We start from the raw sequence: 16,544 nt of genomic DNA, 5'->3' as shown, positions 1-16,544 counted from the left end.
TATATGTGTATGTATATATGTGTGTGTATATATGTATATATGTGTATGTATATATGTGTATGTATATATGTGTATGTATATATGTGTGTGTATATATGTGTATGTATGTGTGTGTATATATGTGTATGTATGTGTGTGTATATATGTGTATGTATGTGTGTGTATATATGTGTATGTATGTGTGTGTATATATGTGTATGTGTGTATGTATATATATGTATGTGTGTATGTATATATATGTATGTGTGTATGTATATATATGCATGTGTGTATGTATATATATATGCATGTGTGTATGTATATATATGCATGTGTGTATGTATATATATGTATGTGTGTATGTATATATATGTATGTGTGTATGTATATATATGTATGTGTGTGTGTATGTGTGTATATATATGTATGTATATATATGTGTGTATGTATGTATGTGTGTGTGTATATATATGTATGTGTGTGTGTATGTGTGTATGTATGTATATATGTGTATATATATGTGTGTGTATATGTATGTATATGTATGTGTGTGTATATGTATGTGTGTGTATATGTATGTGTGTGTATATGTATGTGTGTGTATATGTATGTGTGTATGTATATGTGTATATATATGTGTGTGTGTATATATGTGTGTGTGTGTGTGTATATATATGTAAGTATATGTGTGTGTGTGTATGTATGTATATATGTAAGTATATGTGTGTATGTGTATGTATGTATGTATTTTTGTATTAATCTTTTCGTATAGAAATTCATAAAATTGTGAAGAATGCCAATCTCAGTTTCCTAGAGCCCTAGGTGTTTTTGCTTGATAAACACTTACGCGATTAATTAGTTTTATCGATCAACTAATCAGTTAATCAACTAATTAACTTTTACATGCACAGCTACACACCAGTCTATGTACACCAAATCCAACTCTTGTTTTGTTTCTTCAAACATATTGCAGCACTGTCTTTCGAAATCTTAGCCGATGACTTGATATATTCTATGAGTCATCTGAAGAATACTCAATATTTAAAAAATAATAAATAAATATGCTCTAGGCAGACTTTTGGAGCCACATCATCAACATCCATATGTGCTCTGTGGCTGTTTGGTTTATATACTGTATGTTTGTGAAAGTGATGTATACTTCTCTATGTTCCTCCACTTTGAAGCTAATGTACTCTGTCAGATCACTGTAAACACAGCTCTCTCTTAGACTATCATGTTTGTGTCTCATCGTCATAGAAACAAAATTGTTCTTCCATCTTGACTGATCCCTCCAGACAGAGACGGTGCTTCTCTGCTAAATTTAGAGCCAAGACGTGTTTGTGCTATCAGACATGTCTCATATGTGGTAACTTAATGAAAACATGTTTGGCTATTTGAGCCCATGTGGCTGCTCTGCCAGCTCTGCTCTGTCTTCTTAGCTCTCGCAGTGTGTTAGCAGGGGATCCACCTGTCTGAATATATTTATTGTATCCCCCCAAATTCTTTCACGAGATGGTGCTTATAGTTAGCTACAGTACTTAGCTCTTTTATTCATCCAGTACTTTTAGCGTTTTAGGATAATTTATACCCTGCCCCCCCGAACGTTTGACTCCTCTCAGAACAGCATGGCTCTAGTTATAATCATTAGTCTCCCCTTGCTCTCCACTTTTAGCAAGAGGCGAAGAGAGGTCACTTTGACATGAATTTAAGCTTGTTTCTTTTCAGAGAGGGAGGGAGGCAGCAATTGAAGGAAGACTTAAGGCTGCAGTTGCAGGCAGTTGCACTTCTGCTAAAACAAATGCTGTCTCTTTATTCTGCTGTACTGTTGAATTTTGCAGTGGAGTTATGCTAGCGCTGAACATTTGGGAGCCAGCGGGGCTTGTTGAGAGCATGAATAAAAGAGTTCCTGGGGTGGAGTGGTGCAGGATCCTGCTGCGCCAGATTTAGATCTAAAATACAGGGGGAACAGGAGGGAGGAGAGAGGCCGAGGGAGCAATGGAAGAGGGCAAAAAGAGCTGCTGCTGGGACTGCTGACCATCTGTATTGAGTATCCGAAGTCATAATATGCTTTTCGCTTTCTACATTTAGCAAATTGTTCATGACAATCATGCATGACATAACTCCACTCCCATGTATTTCCCCTGTTTGTGTGTGTAATCAAACCTTCTCCGTCTCCTTAGCAGACCTGGCTTTTATTCAATAGATCCTGTCATCCGCTAACTATGCAGCACCAGCTAAGTTATGTGAAAGGCTTGTGTAATGGGGTGCTTGAAGTTCAGGGGGGCTGCTTTGTGACCTGTCGGCGTGTGTGTTTGTGTGTGTTGATGTTCCAGCTGAACTCTCCGATGAACTCGGTCAGCAGCACGGAGGACATTAAGCCCCCGCTGGGCCTCAACGGCGTGATGAAGGTGCCCGCCCAGCCCTCAGGCACCATCCTGTCGCTCACCAAACACATCTGCGCCATCTGTGGTGACCGCTCCTCAGGTGAGTGATATCAGACTGTGATGGACACCCACTGAATGTGTACTGTCACACACACTGCACAGGAAGCAGGGCACAATAAAGACAAATCATTGAATTTAAAATATTTACATTAAAATGGCGTTATTCTAGATAATTTTTTGGAAAGCGTTACTTAAAGAATCAAAGAGTTAAGTGTTTTTTTGTGGTGTAACTGCTTCATTTTTAAGATATTTTGTGACTCATTTGTACAAATAAAAGTTAAAAAAGTTAAAGTTATGACTGTTTAAACGTGCACAGGAATCAAAGCCTAACCCGGAATTCCAGGGTATTTTTAGGTCTAATGTAGGGAGGAATTGTGTGCAAATTACTCAACAGCTGGGATTACACAAGATTCTATTCTTACCAAATTAAAAGAAAGTGGGACTACCATGCATCTTACCAGAGCCGATGCTCTGACCACACTGAGAAACCTCCACAGATGAACTTTGGTCAGAGAAAAGCCCCACGGACCGCTCTGGCAGCACTACATACTGCAGCTTCCTGCAGTGGGCGATCTTTCTGGAAGGACAACAGTCAGTGGAATTCTTCACAAATCTGGGCTAAATGGCAAGGAGGCCAGGAAGAAGCCACTCCTGAGAAAATGCATATGAGGTTGGCAACATCAAGGCACATGAAAGAAACTGACATCATGAGGCAAAGGATTGTACGGTCTGACGAAACCAAACCTCAATTCAGCTCTGACTGAAATAGAGAAGAGCTGCGTCGGATGGAAACCAGGAACAACCCATCACTCATGGGAAGGGTTTTCATCCCGAGGATGAGGCTGGATATCTAATTCCTTCGACAGTTTCAGTGTCATCCTGCGTCATCGATGCTGCATGGTCCCAAAGGGGGAAATTGAAAAAAGTCTTTTATAGCAAGCCATGCTTCATTTAGCGATGCTCTGAGGCTTTATTTATCTTCTTTGGTGGTCTGACCAGCAAAGAGCCAACAAAGGAATGCAAATGGCCTTCATCCATCATATAAAACAAAAAAAAGAGCTGTAAGGTATAGGAGAAAGAGACATACCACCACATGATGTGAGAACCGCACCGTAACGCCAGTCCATGAGGGCCCCCCTGCGCCTGCAGCTTGCCTTCAGTAGGCCCCCTCTTTTCTTCCCCAGCTCAGCATAACCCCCACGCACACAGTCAGTCCTCTTTATTAGGTCTTTGATCATAATTCGTCTTTCCCCAGAAGCGGGTTCCTGTGTGCTGTTTGTGTGGCTGCATGTTATCTCAGACAGTAAAGTTTTTTTTGTTTTTTTTAAAACCTGCTATTAAATTGGCAGTGCACTTTATAATTATGTTGCTGTTCTGCTGGTCACTGGGTCGCAGACAAGCGATGACAACAATGATAAGCAACTGACAGAACTAATGTGCCTGTCGATATCCGGCTGTGGCGCTGTCGCCAAACTGACAACCTCATGTGTCAATTAGAAAATAAGACACTGAGACGAGAAGGGGGAAATATGACTCGGGAAGATTTTATTCTCTACATGCATCCGACAAACCATCTCTGTCTCTCTCTCGCTCCTCAGGTAAACACTATGGAGTATACAGCTGTGAGGGCTGCAAAGGTTTTTTCAAAAGGACAGTCCGCAAAGACCTGAGCTACACCTGTCGCGACAACAAGGACTGTGTCATTGACAAGCGCCAGAGGAATCGCTGCCAGTACTGCCGCTACCAGAAGTGTTTAGCCATGGGCATGAAGAGAGAAGGTACAGCACATACCGTTGAGGATAAAGTCCCACTTACCCATTTCCCTCAAAGATGTACTAATCCACACACACATACATACACATACACACACACACACACACACACACACACACAAAAAAACACACAAAAAAAAAAAAAAAAAAAAAAAAAAAAAAAAACTTACACTGTAAACTGGTAATTTAAATTGTAAATTTGATGCTTTGGTGCTTCCTTTTGGTTCCACTTTTCCTTTTCAAAAAAAATGTTTGATTTTAAGTGGACATGGTTAAACTGATGCAGAGTTGCAAAGGGCACATGTAAACCACCTGAGATATGACACCAAGGTTAAAAGATGTCCCTTTTTGATCGCTTCCTATTAACCCGCTTTCCCACTGGCAAAAAACCCCACTAACATCTGGCTTTTGTCTTCAGTGGGAAAGGGTACATTTGGCATTCATTCCCGGGAAGAAATTACTGTAGTAGTCACAGGTATTTCAACTGGCTGGACATGCTAATTTTCGCCTTTTTCTCCTGCACAATGCTATGATGTGCGTCTCCTCCATCTGTAACTTCTGTCATCTCGGGCCACAGCACCAAGTCGGCACCAAGTTTGAAGACAGACTGAACAAGTAACAGATATGAAAAGAAGCAGCCACCTTAAAGGACAATTCTGGCGCAAAATGAACCTTTTTAAGTTAATAATAACATATGTGTACCAAAGAATTTCTAATAAGGGAAGAAGTTCCACTCTCTCGATACTTCCGGCTTCTGAACTGGTTGCAGTTCCACTCTGATTCTCACAGGCGAGTGCAGAATGAATGGGACTCTATGGAGCTATTGCATTTGAAAGGGGAGGCTAAGAAAATACACTGCTGGGTGTTAGATTTTTTTTCAAGTGGCTTTTTTCTTCTAAAAAGCCTTTTAAAATGTCAATGACATCATACACATAATGTGTATTAACCCCTAGGTTAATTTTGCGCCGGAATTGTCCTTTAACACTATCACTAGCGTTCATGCTGCTTTCTACTGTTTACTAAGCCCTGTTTTCCGGCACATTTGTGACGTCAAAAAAAAAAACAGAAAGGCAAAGTCGTCTACTGTTGATGGGGAAAAAACCTGCATGTACACACAAATTTTTGTGGAAAATGGTTTTAAGTAAAGCAGCTCTTTTCCCATCCTGCCTCTATGCAATTTTATAGAAGCGCTTGCAGCTGTAATTCTGCTCTGCGACATCATGCATTGCAGCCATAGGCTCTACTGTATTTAAAAAATGTTCTGCTTCAAGCGCTACTTTTGGGGGAAATAATGCATTCAGCTGTTGCAGCCCCAGGAACCCAGTATTGCTGGATATTGAAATGGAGTGAGGGTTTGGGAGAGCAGGCAGTCCTCGGGGGAGTTCACTTATGTAGATGAAACGCATAACAATGGAGCTGTGTGAACGTCTGCTTCTTCTGTGTGACGGTGTCACCGTTCATGCCCTTGTGTTATAATTATTTGAATAAACTTAGAAGTTGTGTGGGACAGCCTACCTAGTTATGGTGAGCCGGCATGTTTTCACAAGCACAAAGATTTTTTGTGCCTAAGATACTCGATGCACAAACTGTAATCAAAGTAGTCAAATTGGATAGTGTCTTGTAATTGCACGCCGTAGTGAAAGTGTGCACCACATTCCTCAAATTAGAGGCAACTGATGGAATGCACACACTGCTCCTGCCCTTTTCAAAAGGTTACAGGGATTTAATCAGTCACACGGTGAGGCCACATATACAGAACACGTAGTTGTGAAGGACAGACCATTCATCAAACTTTCACTTCAAAATCAGCTCTTCAGTATCCATGTAAGTGGTTACAGACATTCATACTGAAACGTGCATCTTTAGCATATACATAACAAGCCTGTGTCTATCAGAGCACACACTCTGGCATCTACAGCCATACAATTTACAAGAACAGATTTAGTTTTAGTTTTTTAACTGATGATACTTTGGAAAACTTCCTGACATCAAACACTGCATGTTTAGCGATCTTATTCAGTGCATCATTGATCGTTTTTAGAGCCAGATAACCTATCATCCCGATGTGGACAGGAAGGGCTTAATTTCGCCATTAAAGGATTTATTCAAAGGTGCAGCAATCAAACATTCCTGCAAACTTAAATCACTCCGTCTCCCACACAGAAACCCTGTCCTCTCTCAGTATAGACTGGGGATTATAGAATCATCCACTGGGACATTTACACAGTTACAAGGTTTGATTACCATGAATGTGATACTGAAGTCCGTCTCAGCTACAAGTCTGTGTGTGTGTGTGTGTGTGTGTGTGTGTGTGTGTGTGTGTGTGTGTGTGTGTATATATATATATATATATATATATATATATATATATATATATATATATATATATATATATATATATATATATAATCTCAAGTCCTGCTATATTTAACTTCCACAGTGACACTCCTTTTAAACTTCCCTTTGCAACTTAAAGGTAAAGGAAGTTAGGTAAAAGACAAATTATCAAAACAGCATATTGTGTGGATGAAAGACTAGCTATTCAGAAAACACCAGTGGAGGTCAGCTGGTGAATACTTTCCAATGGGATTACCTAACATTTCTGCACAGTTAATTTAGCTTGTCGTAGTTTAGCAAAGATAGCATGCTGTAATAAATGTTCCTGAAATATTCATTTAATGATAAAAATGTGAAGATAGGGTTACCATCTGAACCTTTTGCGAGCGGTCTTAAGGCTCTGACACACTAACCCGATAATCGTCCGTCGGACAGTCTGGCGAGGTCAGTGACTCGAGTCTGTTCGGTGTGTTCCGTGCCGTCATTCGTCTGAGGGGCTGTCAGCCTTCATTTTGGCCAACCTGACATGTTCAGTCGGCGGCAGGGCAGTCGGGACTCATCCGGAAATGGTGAGCGGAATGAGCGTGACTAGAGTCTCTCAAAATCTGACGAAAATCTTTTAAACTCACCTTTGTTGAGCTGAAATGAAGACAGATTCAGCAACTGCATGGCCTATTTCTCGCTTAAAATGTTTTCAGAAACACGTTTCAGTGAACTATTTTAGTACAATATGAGATCGTATTCTGTACGAGCCGCCATGACAGTCTGGCTTTGAATTTCTGGAGAAAACAAACCCATGTGACGCGTTTGTCCAATCAGCTGCCGGGATTCATTTTTTGGGCAACAATACAGATTAGCGCCTACTGCTGTTATGGAGACGTATTACGTCTCGTCTCTTTGGTGTGTTCTGTGGCACTTTTTGGACCAACTCCGGGAGACTGATCAGTCCGACTGGCTTTTCTGCCGACGGTAGGCCGTCTGGTTGGTGTGTAACTGCCATTAAGCTAGCATCAACTGTAGAATCTTTAAACTTAAGTGACTTTATTGAATTGCCAATGTCACCGAATGAACACTGTTGTCACCTCAAATGTGAATGCCACCTGGTTAAAAGCTTACTGAAAGACTGTGAAAGCCACAGACGTCAATGTGGAGCTATAACTCTGTTACATATACATGGCTGCTAAGCTATGAGCCTTATAAACAGTGCTTGTATAGGCCAAATTTTGTGCTGAAGCGAACGGAACAGGTAGAACCTGCAACCGACTGAAATGCAGACTTCATGGCATTATAAACAGTGATGCATTCACTTTTTTATAATATTCAAAAGTGCATTTAAACAGCCGTTAGGTCAGGGGAAAAAAGCAAAAGAACTACAAACTGAAACAACTGAAAAAACTATTAAGATCAGCCAATGAATTTGTTATGGATTGGAGCAGGTGCTAAAGAGGCAAAGAAAAAAGAAAACTTTTTCCTCGTAAAGATCAGAGCCATGTATCATGGAAACGGGGCACAATGTATTATTATAATAATAATAATAATAATAATAATAATAATAATACATTTTATTTACTGAATAGCTTTTCAGGGTACTTAAAGGAATACGCCACCGTTTGTTGAAATGGGGCTTACCACGGTCTTCCCTAGCTGTAGATAGGTGGGCCAACAAATTTTTTGTCTCAGTGCAAGTAATTAGGTTGTTTTTTTGTCTTTTGTTGGCTCAGTTTTACTCACAACATGCTAACCGGCAACATAGGATTCCATTCACTACGCTAAGCTAACTAGCGGCGGCGCTGCCGGTGTTGCACAGGACTAAGGCCCCGTCCACACGTACCAAAACGATCTTTTTTTTACCCGTCTTCCCTGGATTCGTTTCAAGAAAAGTTGCGTCCAAACGAATCCACTTGTAAATGACTCAACACGCTACTTCATATTCCAGGCCTATAGGCCTGGAATATGCTGTTATATAGCTGTCTGCTACAGCTACAGCTGTTTCTGCTACAGAAATTCACCAAAAACGGAGAAGAAGAGCATAGTCACTTCCACTTCCCATCATAACATGACTAGATTATAACGTTCTCTTAATACATCCGTGGACTATAATATCTTTCACCGCTGCTCATTTTATAAAGGCTGCCGCAAAAAAACGTGTCTTTGTTTACATTGTATAATGTGCTGTTGGATTGCTTTTTATTTTGCATGATTGCAGCGCGCTAGTAGCGAGCTAACGTTAGCACGCTAACGTTAGCTAGCTCTAACATTGGCAGTCAAACAAACATCAATGATCCATGAATGATGTCTTTTTAATAATCTATACGTTTTTCTTGCAGTAGCCTTTCTACGATAAGCCGTGGTAAAAGTTACTACAATCCGTTCAAGGAGTTTATAAGCAGACAGATTAGCTAGCTAGTTGATAAGTTATCTACTTCCACTTTATAAACAGATAGCCATAGCAGCTAACATTAACAATACTTCGCTGCTGGAGCGGTCAGCTACTTTAGCGATGTTTAACGTTAGCTACATAACGTTAGCAATATATCTTGTGTAGAATCCAGAGGGAAGGGTCAGGGAGCAGAGACACAGTATTTAGATGAAGTGAGCTGGTTTGACCATGGAGATGGGATGTGCTCGCTTAGCTTCAACGCAGTTGTGTGCGTCAGCGGCCGTGGGAGAGGGTGTAAAAGAGGGGTGTGGCGATGACATCATCGATACGGATCCGTATTCACCATCCATACGAAGCCAAACGAGAGCCGTTTTCGGATTTTTTCACCCTGAGACCAGGTTTCAAAAAAGTGCGTTTTCAGGCAGTGCGTTTGCAGGATTCGTCTGGACGGTCGGCCCAAACGATGCAAAACATGTGCGTTTGCTCAAAAAAACGTTTCCATGTGGATGGCCCCTAAAAGAATGTATGCACAAAAAATGTGTTGGCCCACCTATCTACAGGTAGGGGAGACTGTGATAAGCCCTATTTCAACAAACCATGGCATATCCCTTTAAAGACACTTTTCACAAGTTAAAGTGATCATAGAAAACAACCCACTTAAAATATTTAACACACATTAATCACACATTGACAGCGGTTCTGAAAAGGTTTTTTATTAGTGATTTGAATGTGGACATATTGGTGCAGTCATGTGTTTGGGGAGAGGGTTCCAGAGGAAGTGGGGGAGGCAGTTCATAAGGGAGCAGTATTCAAAAGAGTGCAATATAATATCCGATAAATAAAGAGTAAATACAGGTAGGGTACGAACATAAAGTTAATATTTCAACATAAAACCCTTCCAAACCTAAATAAATTATAGTAGAAGCTAGGGCTGCACAATATATCATGTTATTTCTTTTTATATTTATACCAAACCCATCGCGAAAGACACCCAGTGATTTTGGGGTAGTACAGTTAAGCACCTCGGAGGAAAGATTCCAGAGCCGATAAGACCAGGAAGAGACGGGTTGTGTGAGGGGGAGAAAACCAAGCAGTCAGGTGTGAATTTTAACACTCCATGAGGGTGTTACAAATATTAGTGCTCTCAGCAGTGCTGTTAAAGCACTCTTTCGCACATTGAACAAATCAATCACTGCCTCTCAACTTTATGGTCACCACAGTTACAGAACACAGATATAGAGTGTATAGATTCTAGTGAGCGAGCCAGGGGAGCTGAAGAGCGTAGCCGGTTGTGTAGGTGCGTGTGTGTTGGATGTATCTTCACTTTTTAAAGGTGAGTTTTTTTGTTTTTTTTTTGGGATAAATGCATTTTGGAGGCTATTCTATCCAAGGCTAATTTGTCTTGACCTTTACTTGGCCTCCCCTCCCCTTCCTTCTTGTTTTTATTTATGTCATTGTTAGGCTCTTTACTCCTTTTCAAGGATATTATCATTTACCGCCTTTCGCCTCGCTCTCAGTGCTGCCTAAGCCTCCCCCTGCACCCCGAGGGCTGTGGTTGGAGAACAAGGCAGCAGTAGCCCAAAAGGCTAAGCGAATCCACAGAAAAACAGGATTAAATGAATTTATGCTCTCCCAGTCAGGAGAGGAGAGGAGAGGAGAGGGGGGGGGAATAAAGCTAACATGATTTCAGCCCTCCTCACCTCTCCCTGACTCCAACACAAGTATTCTACCCTTGTGCTGACCTCTACTGCCAGACAGCAGTTCCTCTAAAAATGGGGCCCCTATACCGCCCCCATACACCCCCCCAACCCCCCCCGAACAAGACCACAACCTCTCTGATTCAGGACTTGGAATAGAAACCAGAGTAGGGGAAACGTAACAAGACAGATCATCCTGCAGACTGTGTGTGTGTGTGTGTGTGTGTGTGTGTGTGTGTGTGTGTGTGTGTGTGTGTGTGTGTGTGTGAGGACCGTTCTCCAGGTGTGTATGTCGGCTTGTATGCTGACTTTGAATTTCCAAAAGCCCTTTGTCATTCAACACATAATGTACAAAACTTTTTATTTATCCATGTGTGGAGGATAAACTCATAAAAAGCCACAGCACTTTTTTCTGTGGTGTCTTGAATTAAGTAAATTATAACCTTTTTTGAAAAGACAAAACACACACACACACACACACACACACATCTTTTCCATTCTCGCTTGAGGGTGGAAGTGCGGTTTCTCTTGCCTCGGCCACAGTGAGTCTCGGTGTCTGCTCAGCACACAAACCACTTCCTGTGTCTCCATGCCAAGCCAATCAAATGACAGAACCAACAGAGTCTTCATTGATTTGCATGGCTTTTTATTTTTTATTTAAGCTGTTCTGACGACCACGCATGGCCTAAAGAAGGAACGACAGACGATACGTTATTTATTCGTCTATAAATGATTTGTGTATGAAAGGAGCCGGCTGTTTGTCATTGAGCATTACATTAAAAGAAAACCCATCTCTTTGAAAAGGAAGCTGCAAGATGTCCTTGAGCATTTCCTCGCTACTGCGTTGTGCATAATGTAGGTCTAAGGTCGTAAATATATTCCATCCGTTCTGTCGAAGCAATTATTGATGATTGAACTCTCTTGGATCTGTCTACTGGCATAATACATACAGGGTCATGCACTATTCACTGGCTTACTGAGACACAATGTCTGCAGCAGGCACTTACACATGCAGACTCGACACAGACAAGCAAATACTCACTCAAGCGTGCACACACATTGTATGTACGTGTGTGTGTGTGTGTGTGTGTGTGTGTGTGTGTGTGTGTGTGTGTAAATACCAACAAGGGTCAACTATATGTATTCAGTTCTCTACTGATGTGCACCAGAGTATGTCCAATTTGTTTTCTCAGAATTCAAGTATTTATTCAACGGGAAGATTCAGTCTTAAAAGCTGTTCCATCCATCCATCCATCCATCCACATCTACAACTGCCTTGCAAAACAAAACAAAAAGACATCTGTTTTATCAAGTCATTTCATCTCTGATACAGGCACATACATTGAGTTTTATTCAGAGTAGAAAATAGATCTACCAGTGTGGTTCCCTGTAGGGATGGGCATTCAATTACATTTTCTTAGTCGATCGTCGTGAGAATTAACGATCGACTATCGATTTATCATTAATATTTTTATATTAAAATTAATTATTTAACTTTTTATGAATTAAAATGCAATGAAAATACAAAAATACAGCGTGTTTTTTCCTCGAGACAAGAAGAACCACTTGTGTTAGTTAAACTGGAGGTTATAGATATAGATTATAGATATATGCGCTGCAGTGTGGTGCTCTGAAGCAGCAGAACCCGCAGCTGTGAGCAGCCGTTCTTAAACAGAGACCCTCGTTTGTTCCATAATAATAAATAAAAAGAATCATGTTAAATAATAACTTAACCAAAAACATCATAATTCTTAGATCTGACAGGTTTTGTCAAAATGTGGTTAACTCAAAACTATCAAAGGCACGGACAAAGCCTAATAACAAAATAATCAGTAGGCTAACTCACGTACAACTTCTGCACCAGTCTACTGATTTTTGTTGAGAAAGATAAGCATGTTGACATGATCTGGGGTCAGACGCGACCGCTACCTGGTGACCGTCAGTCCAGCCACCGAAAACACCCGTGTTGCTGGGATGCACAGGTCGCCTACCTCCGCACTAACTTGGCCAGCCCGGGGAACCTTATTCCGTTCTTCGTAGTGAGTTTCTACCAGTCTGGTGATGGTACGTTGTGACGAAATGTGATATGCTGGTTCCAATATCCATCTCAATGAACTTGCAGGTCCCTCGGGTAATTTTCTCTGCTCCTTGTGCATCGCAGCTCCTCCGTGCTAACGCCAAGTTTATGCTAGGTTGAGACTGAGAGCCAGATGCACCGCGGCCGCCAGCAACATTAACCAGGGTCGGATGCACTTTGTTTAGTGGTAGGCTACATCATGTGAGTCGTGGCCGTGTTGTACTTATACACGGCATCTCTGGGTTTGCAGTGAACTAAGTAGTTTTTTTTTTGTTTTTATTATTAGTCAAAATGGTCCCAGGCCACACTTCTATGTGTCCTCTTCATGATTACTTTTGAAATCGAAACGGAAACTCGCAGCCAAGTAACTGAGTATGGAGTCAAATATTGCCCCCAGGTGGTAAAATGTTTAATTGCTGCCACACTGTGAAATTCGTTTAATTGCTTCAAGACTCACACTACGCAACGCAACCAGCATTAGTTTAATCAATAACAAATTAACGTGATCGACGAAATTCTTATTCAATTATCGATCGTCGAGTAATCATGCCCAGCCCTAGTTCCCAGTGCAGTTTTGAGGATGTCTCAAACTGAAAATGAGTCGTATTCAGTGTCTCAAACAAGACTCAGGTAAGGCAGATTGTTACACAAGAAACAAGAACACTTGATTGCAGACAAAACAAAGGAAAAGGTTGGAATAACCTTACCACATGGCAGATTGGCAGATTTTTGTATTTTCACAAATAATAGACAAAATGACCAACAATCTGGATTTTGCAGTCCATTGCAGAATTGGCACTGAACCTGTTTGATCTTGCATTAAAAGTTGAAGAATTAAAGCTGCATTAATAAATGGTTGGCCACTAGGGGGCAGATGTGCTAAAAACATGGTGGAAAACACTCCTTCCTTACATCCAGATGGATGAAAGTCCAATATTCATTCTTCTCTTAGCTCCTGTTTGGTCTCCACCAACTCAAAGTGTGTGGTTCTTTAGCGTCTCCATTTTCCACTTTCTTCACCAGCTAGAGCTAGTCGCTAACTTTTTTTCCGACTTTTTTTTCCTGGGTCGGTAGCGCGCAGTTGGTCTATCAGAACTTGTTACTGCTCGAAACAGGGCGGATGATAAAAGCGGTGAAGCAGAGATGTTGCCGGACTGACGCTTTGCCACTTTTTTTCTCCAAGTGAGGAAATAGAATATTAAAAGTTTGCAAACAAATTTTTTTAAGTCCTTGAAGATCCAATAATCACTAAAGCATATATCATGCAAGAAAGACCGTAGAAACAAATGAAATGGTCAGAGTTGTCATATTGCCATTTAAGGTGTGTTGATTTATTCATGACATCAACTCATGCATTGAGTAACATGCAAGCAAACATTCCACCTTAAAAGTTGCCAGTAGCTGCCGGCGGTAGTGGCACAGTTAATAAAAGAAAATAATAATTATTAGTCTATAGCTAGCTAACTATTAACAAAAAGGCAGCAAAACATCCTTTCATTTTATATTTATAGTTGACTTATGTATATAAACTTGCCAACTTAGGAACAGTGGTTACATAACCTTTGAAACGAGCCACAACTGTGCACATCATTGGTGTGCTTTGGTACTTAAACAAATAGCACTACACCCCAGGGTAAGGGCAAATCGATAAATGTGCTGCCAAGCCAAAACAATTACCTAAAAGAGGCTGAACGTAACCCCAGAGTTGGGTCATAATTCTCTGTGAGTCACTACGAGTGACCGCTTTCACATTTCCAATAGTAATTTGATTCATTGTCAACATTAAAACCATTGATTTAATGCAGCTTTAATATTGCATAACTACTTGAGCACTACACTACTTGAACAGTATTCAGGTCATTTTCATAGAAAACCCTTAACTAGAAGCTTGCTTAGTGATTAAAACTATGCAAGTTTACAATCCTGAATCTTTCTTTGAACATACGTGTGCTCTTGAACACATGCTGACATTGTAAAAAAAACAAAACAAAAAACAGCAGTAGTGACCGGAACCAGTTTTGTTACATGCAGCCGTTCAGGAGGAGCGCCAGCGAGCCAAGGAGAGGAATGAGAACGAGGTGGAGTCCACCAGCTGCGCCAACGAGGACATGCCCGTGGAGAAGATTCTGGAGGCGGAGCAGGCGGTGGAACCCAAAACCGAGACGTACATAGAGACCAACCTCGGGGTGCCATCCAACTCGGTGAGTTGGTATTTTGATACATTCTTTTGCAAACTCTCCCATACTGTGTCGTTCTGCAGCAAGTCATCACTTTGTGTACATCTCCATGCCCATGGGCACACAAACATTTAATTTATATTTAACCTAGGGCTGGTCGGCAGCATTTGTTTCTCAAATGTACTCCTACATTTATTAGGGTATAGTGGTTACTATTCTCCATTCTCGCCCACTATAACCTAACCGGACTATAAATAAACTGAAAAACGTTGATGGCAGGGATAAGTGGCCATTGTATAGGCACAATAAAACTCTCAGGTGTCCTGATAGGGAAAATAACGGACTCAGATTCATCAAGTGTCTGTTATTTTCAGATATCGGAACACCTCATTGTGTATTATTATTGACAATGGTAGAAAGCATTTTATAGGGTGTCACGGGTGAAAACAACCGACATGAAGTGAAATAGTTTACCATACAGCACATAGTTGACTTTCTTTCTCTTTTCTGCCATTTTCTCATAGATGTGGGAATTTTACACTGCTTTCTTGTGTTAAAGCCTCTGAAATGTGTCATTACGTTAATGTGGACAGATACAATGACGTTTAATTACCTGCACGTAGTCTTAAAATGTGTCCATATACAGTATACTCCTAATGTGTAGTATTTTTGCAGTTAGTATGGACGAACTTAGTCAATTATTTAGAACTAATACGTAATGATACAAGACAATCACACTGTAGCTGTCTAATGCTACTGCCAGTGAAACTGACATAAGAGAAAAGGAAATGTTATTCAGATTTATGGCTAATGGCTGATTGCAGATGGATTCTGCTTTCCAAAATCTTCCTGGAGCTGTCCCAGCATTGTCCACATTTTGTTTAATTCATTCCAGCTGCATGTAGCTCTTTTATCAAATGTTTGCATTGAATTGGGGAGTTGAGAAACAGCACACTTTAAAATGTGCGTGCTGACATTTTAGCACACATGTACTTTAGTAATTTTTCAGTGTAAATATAATCTAATAAGAATTGCCATGCAGATTGGAATTGGGACTTGCCGTTTTGAAAAGCATTTTATTTTCTCCAGTAATGGAATCTCCAGCTTTAATGAAGCGTTTGGTTGTTTGTGTTGTGGAGTCTAAGACTGACAGTCAGGAAGTTTATCAAACCCCCGCTGCCTGCTGGTGAAGATGGCTGTGATTACGGTTTGTCCTCCGTCGTTTAGTCCCTTTAGGAGGTGACTGCTTGTTGTCTAGAGCGCTGGTTTACCTGTTCCCCTTGCATCAGCTCTTTTGCTCAGCGGTGAGTTTTCTTCCTCTATCCCCTCAGTATCAGCTGGGCACTGTGGGCTGTCTTTGACACAGAGGAGACTAAAGAGCGATGAATAATGCAACAGGCAGACTGTTCCTGAAAGCATCCAACAAAGCCTCAGCTTCCTCAGGAATTCTGCTGGAACATGAGAAAGTGGAGCTGTGAAGCAGCCTACCAAAGGCGGCAGTGGGGAACAAGGGGATGGAGAGTGAGACTGAAGGAGGGAGGGAGGGGGGGGGGGCTTCTTCTGGGATTTATCTGCTTTAGGGGAGGGAAATGTCCTATGAAGTAAAGGTAGAAATGTGAAGGCTGTTATGTGAGTAAATGGGAGCTATTTTGGGGGGCCAGATGAAAATGTAGGAGATGAG

The 16,544-nt window shown here is 41.1% G+C and overlaps 1 protein-coding gene across 5 annotated transcripts in view; it reads left to right on the top strand.

Annotated features, from left to right (window-relative positions):
* Positions 1 to 16,544, top strand: part of rxraa (retinoid X receptor, alpha a) — a 233,791-nt gene that overhangs the window by 202,313 nt on the left and 14,934 nt on the right. For 2 of the 5 annotated variants that reach the window (XM_039778996.1, XM_039778992.1), the window contains exons 4-6: positions 2,304 to 2,463; positions 4,022 to 4,201; positions 14,703 to 14,887. In XM_039778996.1, the coding sequence (XP_039634930.1) occupies positions 2,304 to 2,463; positions 4,022 to 4,201; positions 14,703 to 14,887 (525 nt within the window). The remainder of the gene's footprint in view (positions 1 to 2,303; positions 2,464 to 4,021; positions 4,202 to 14,702; positions 14,888 to 16,544) is intronic. The other 3 variants (XM_039778993.1, XM_039778995.1, XM_039778994.1) reach the window with 3 other exon arrangements.

This window comes from Perca fluviatilis, chromosome 17, assembly GCF_010015445.1.
Source record: "Perca fluviatilis chromosome 17, GENO_Pfluv_1.0, whole genome shotgun sequence".
In the NCBI taxonomy this organism is placed as follows: Eukaryota; Metazoa; Chordata; class Actinopteri; order Perciformes; family Percidae; genus Perca; species Perca fluviatilis.
This window is presented reverse-complemented; position numbering and strand designations above follow the sequence as displayed.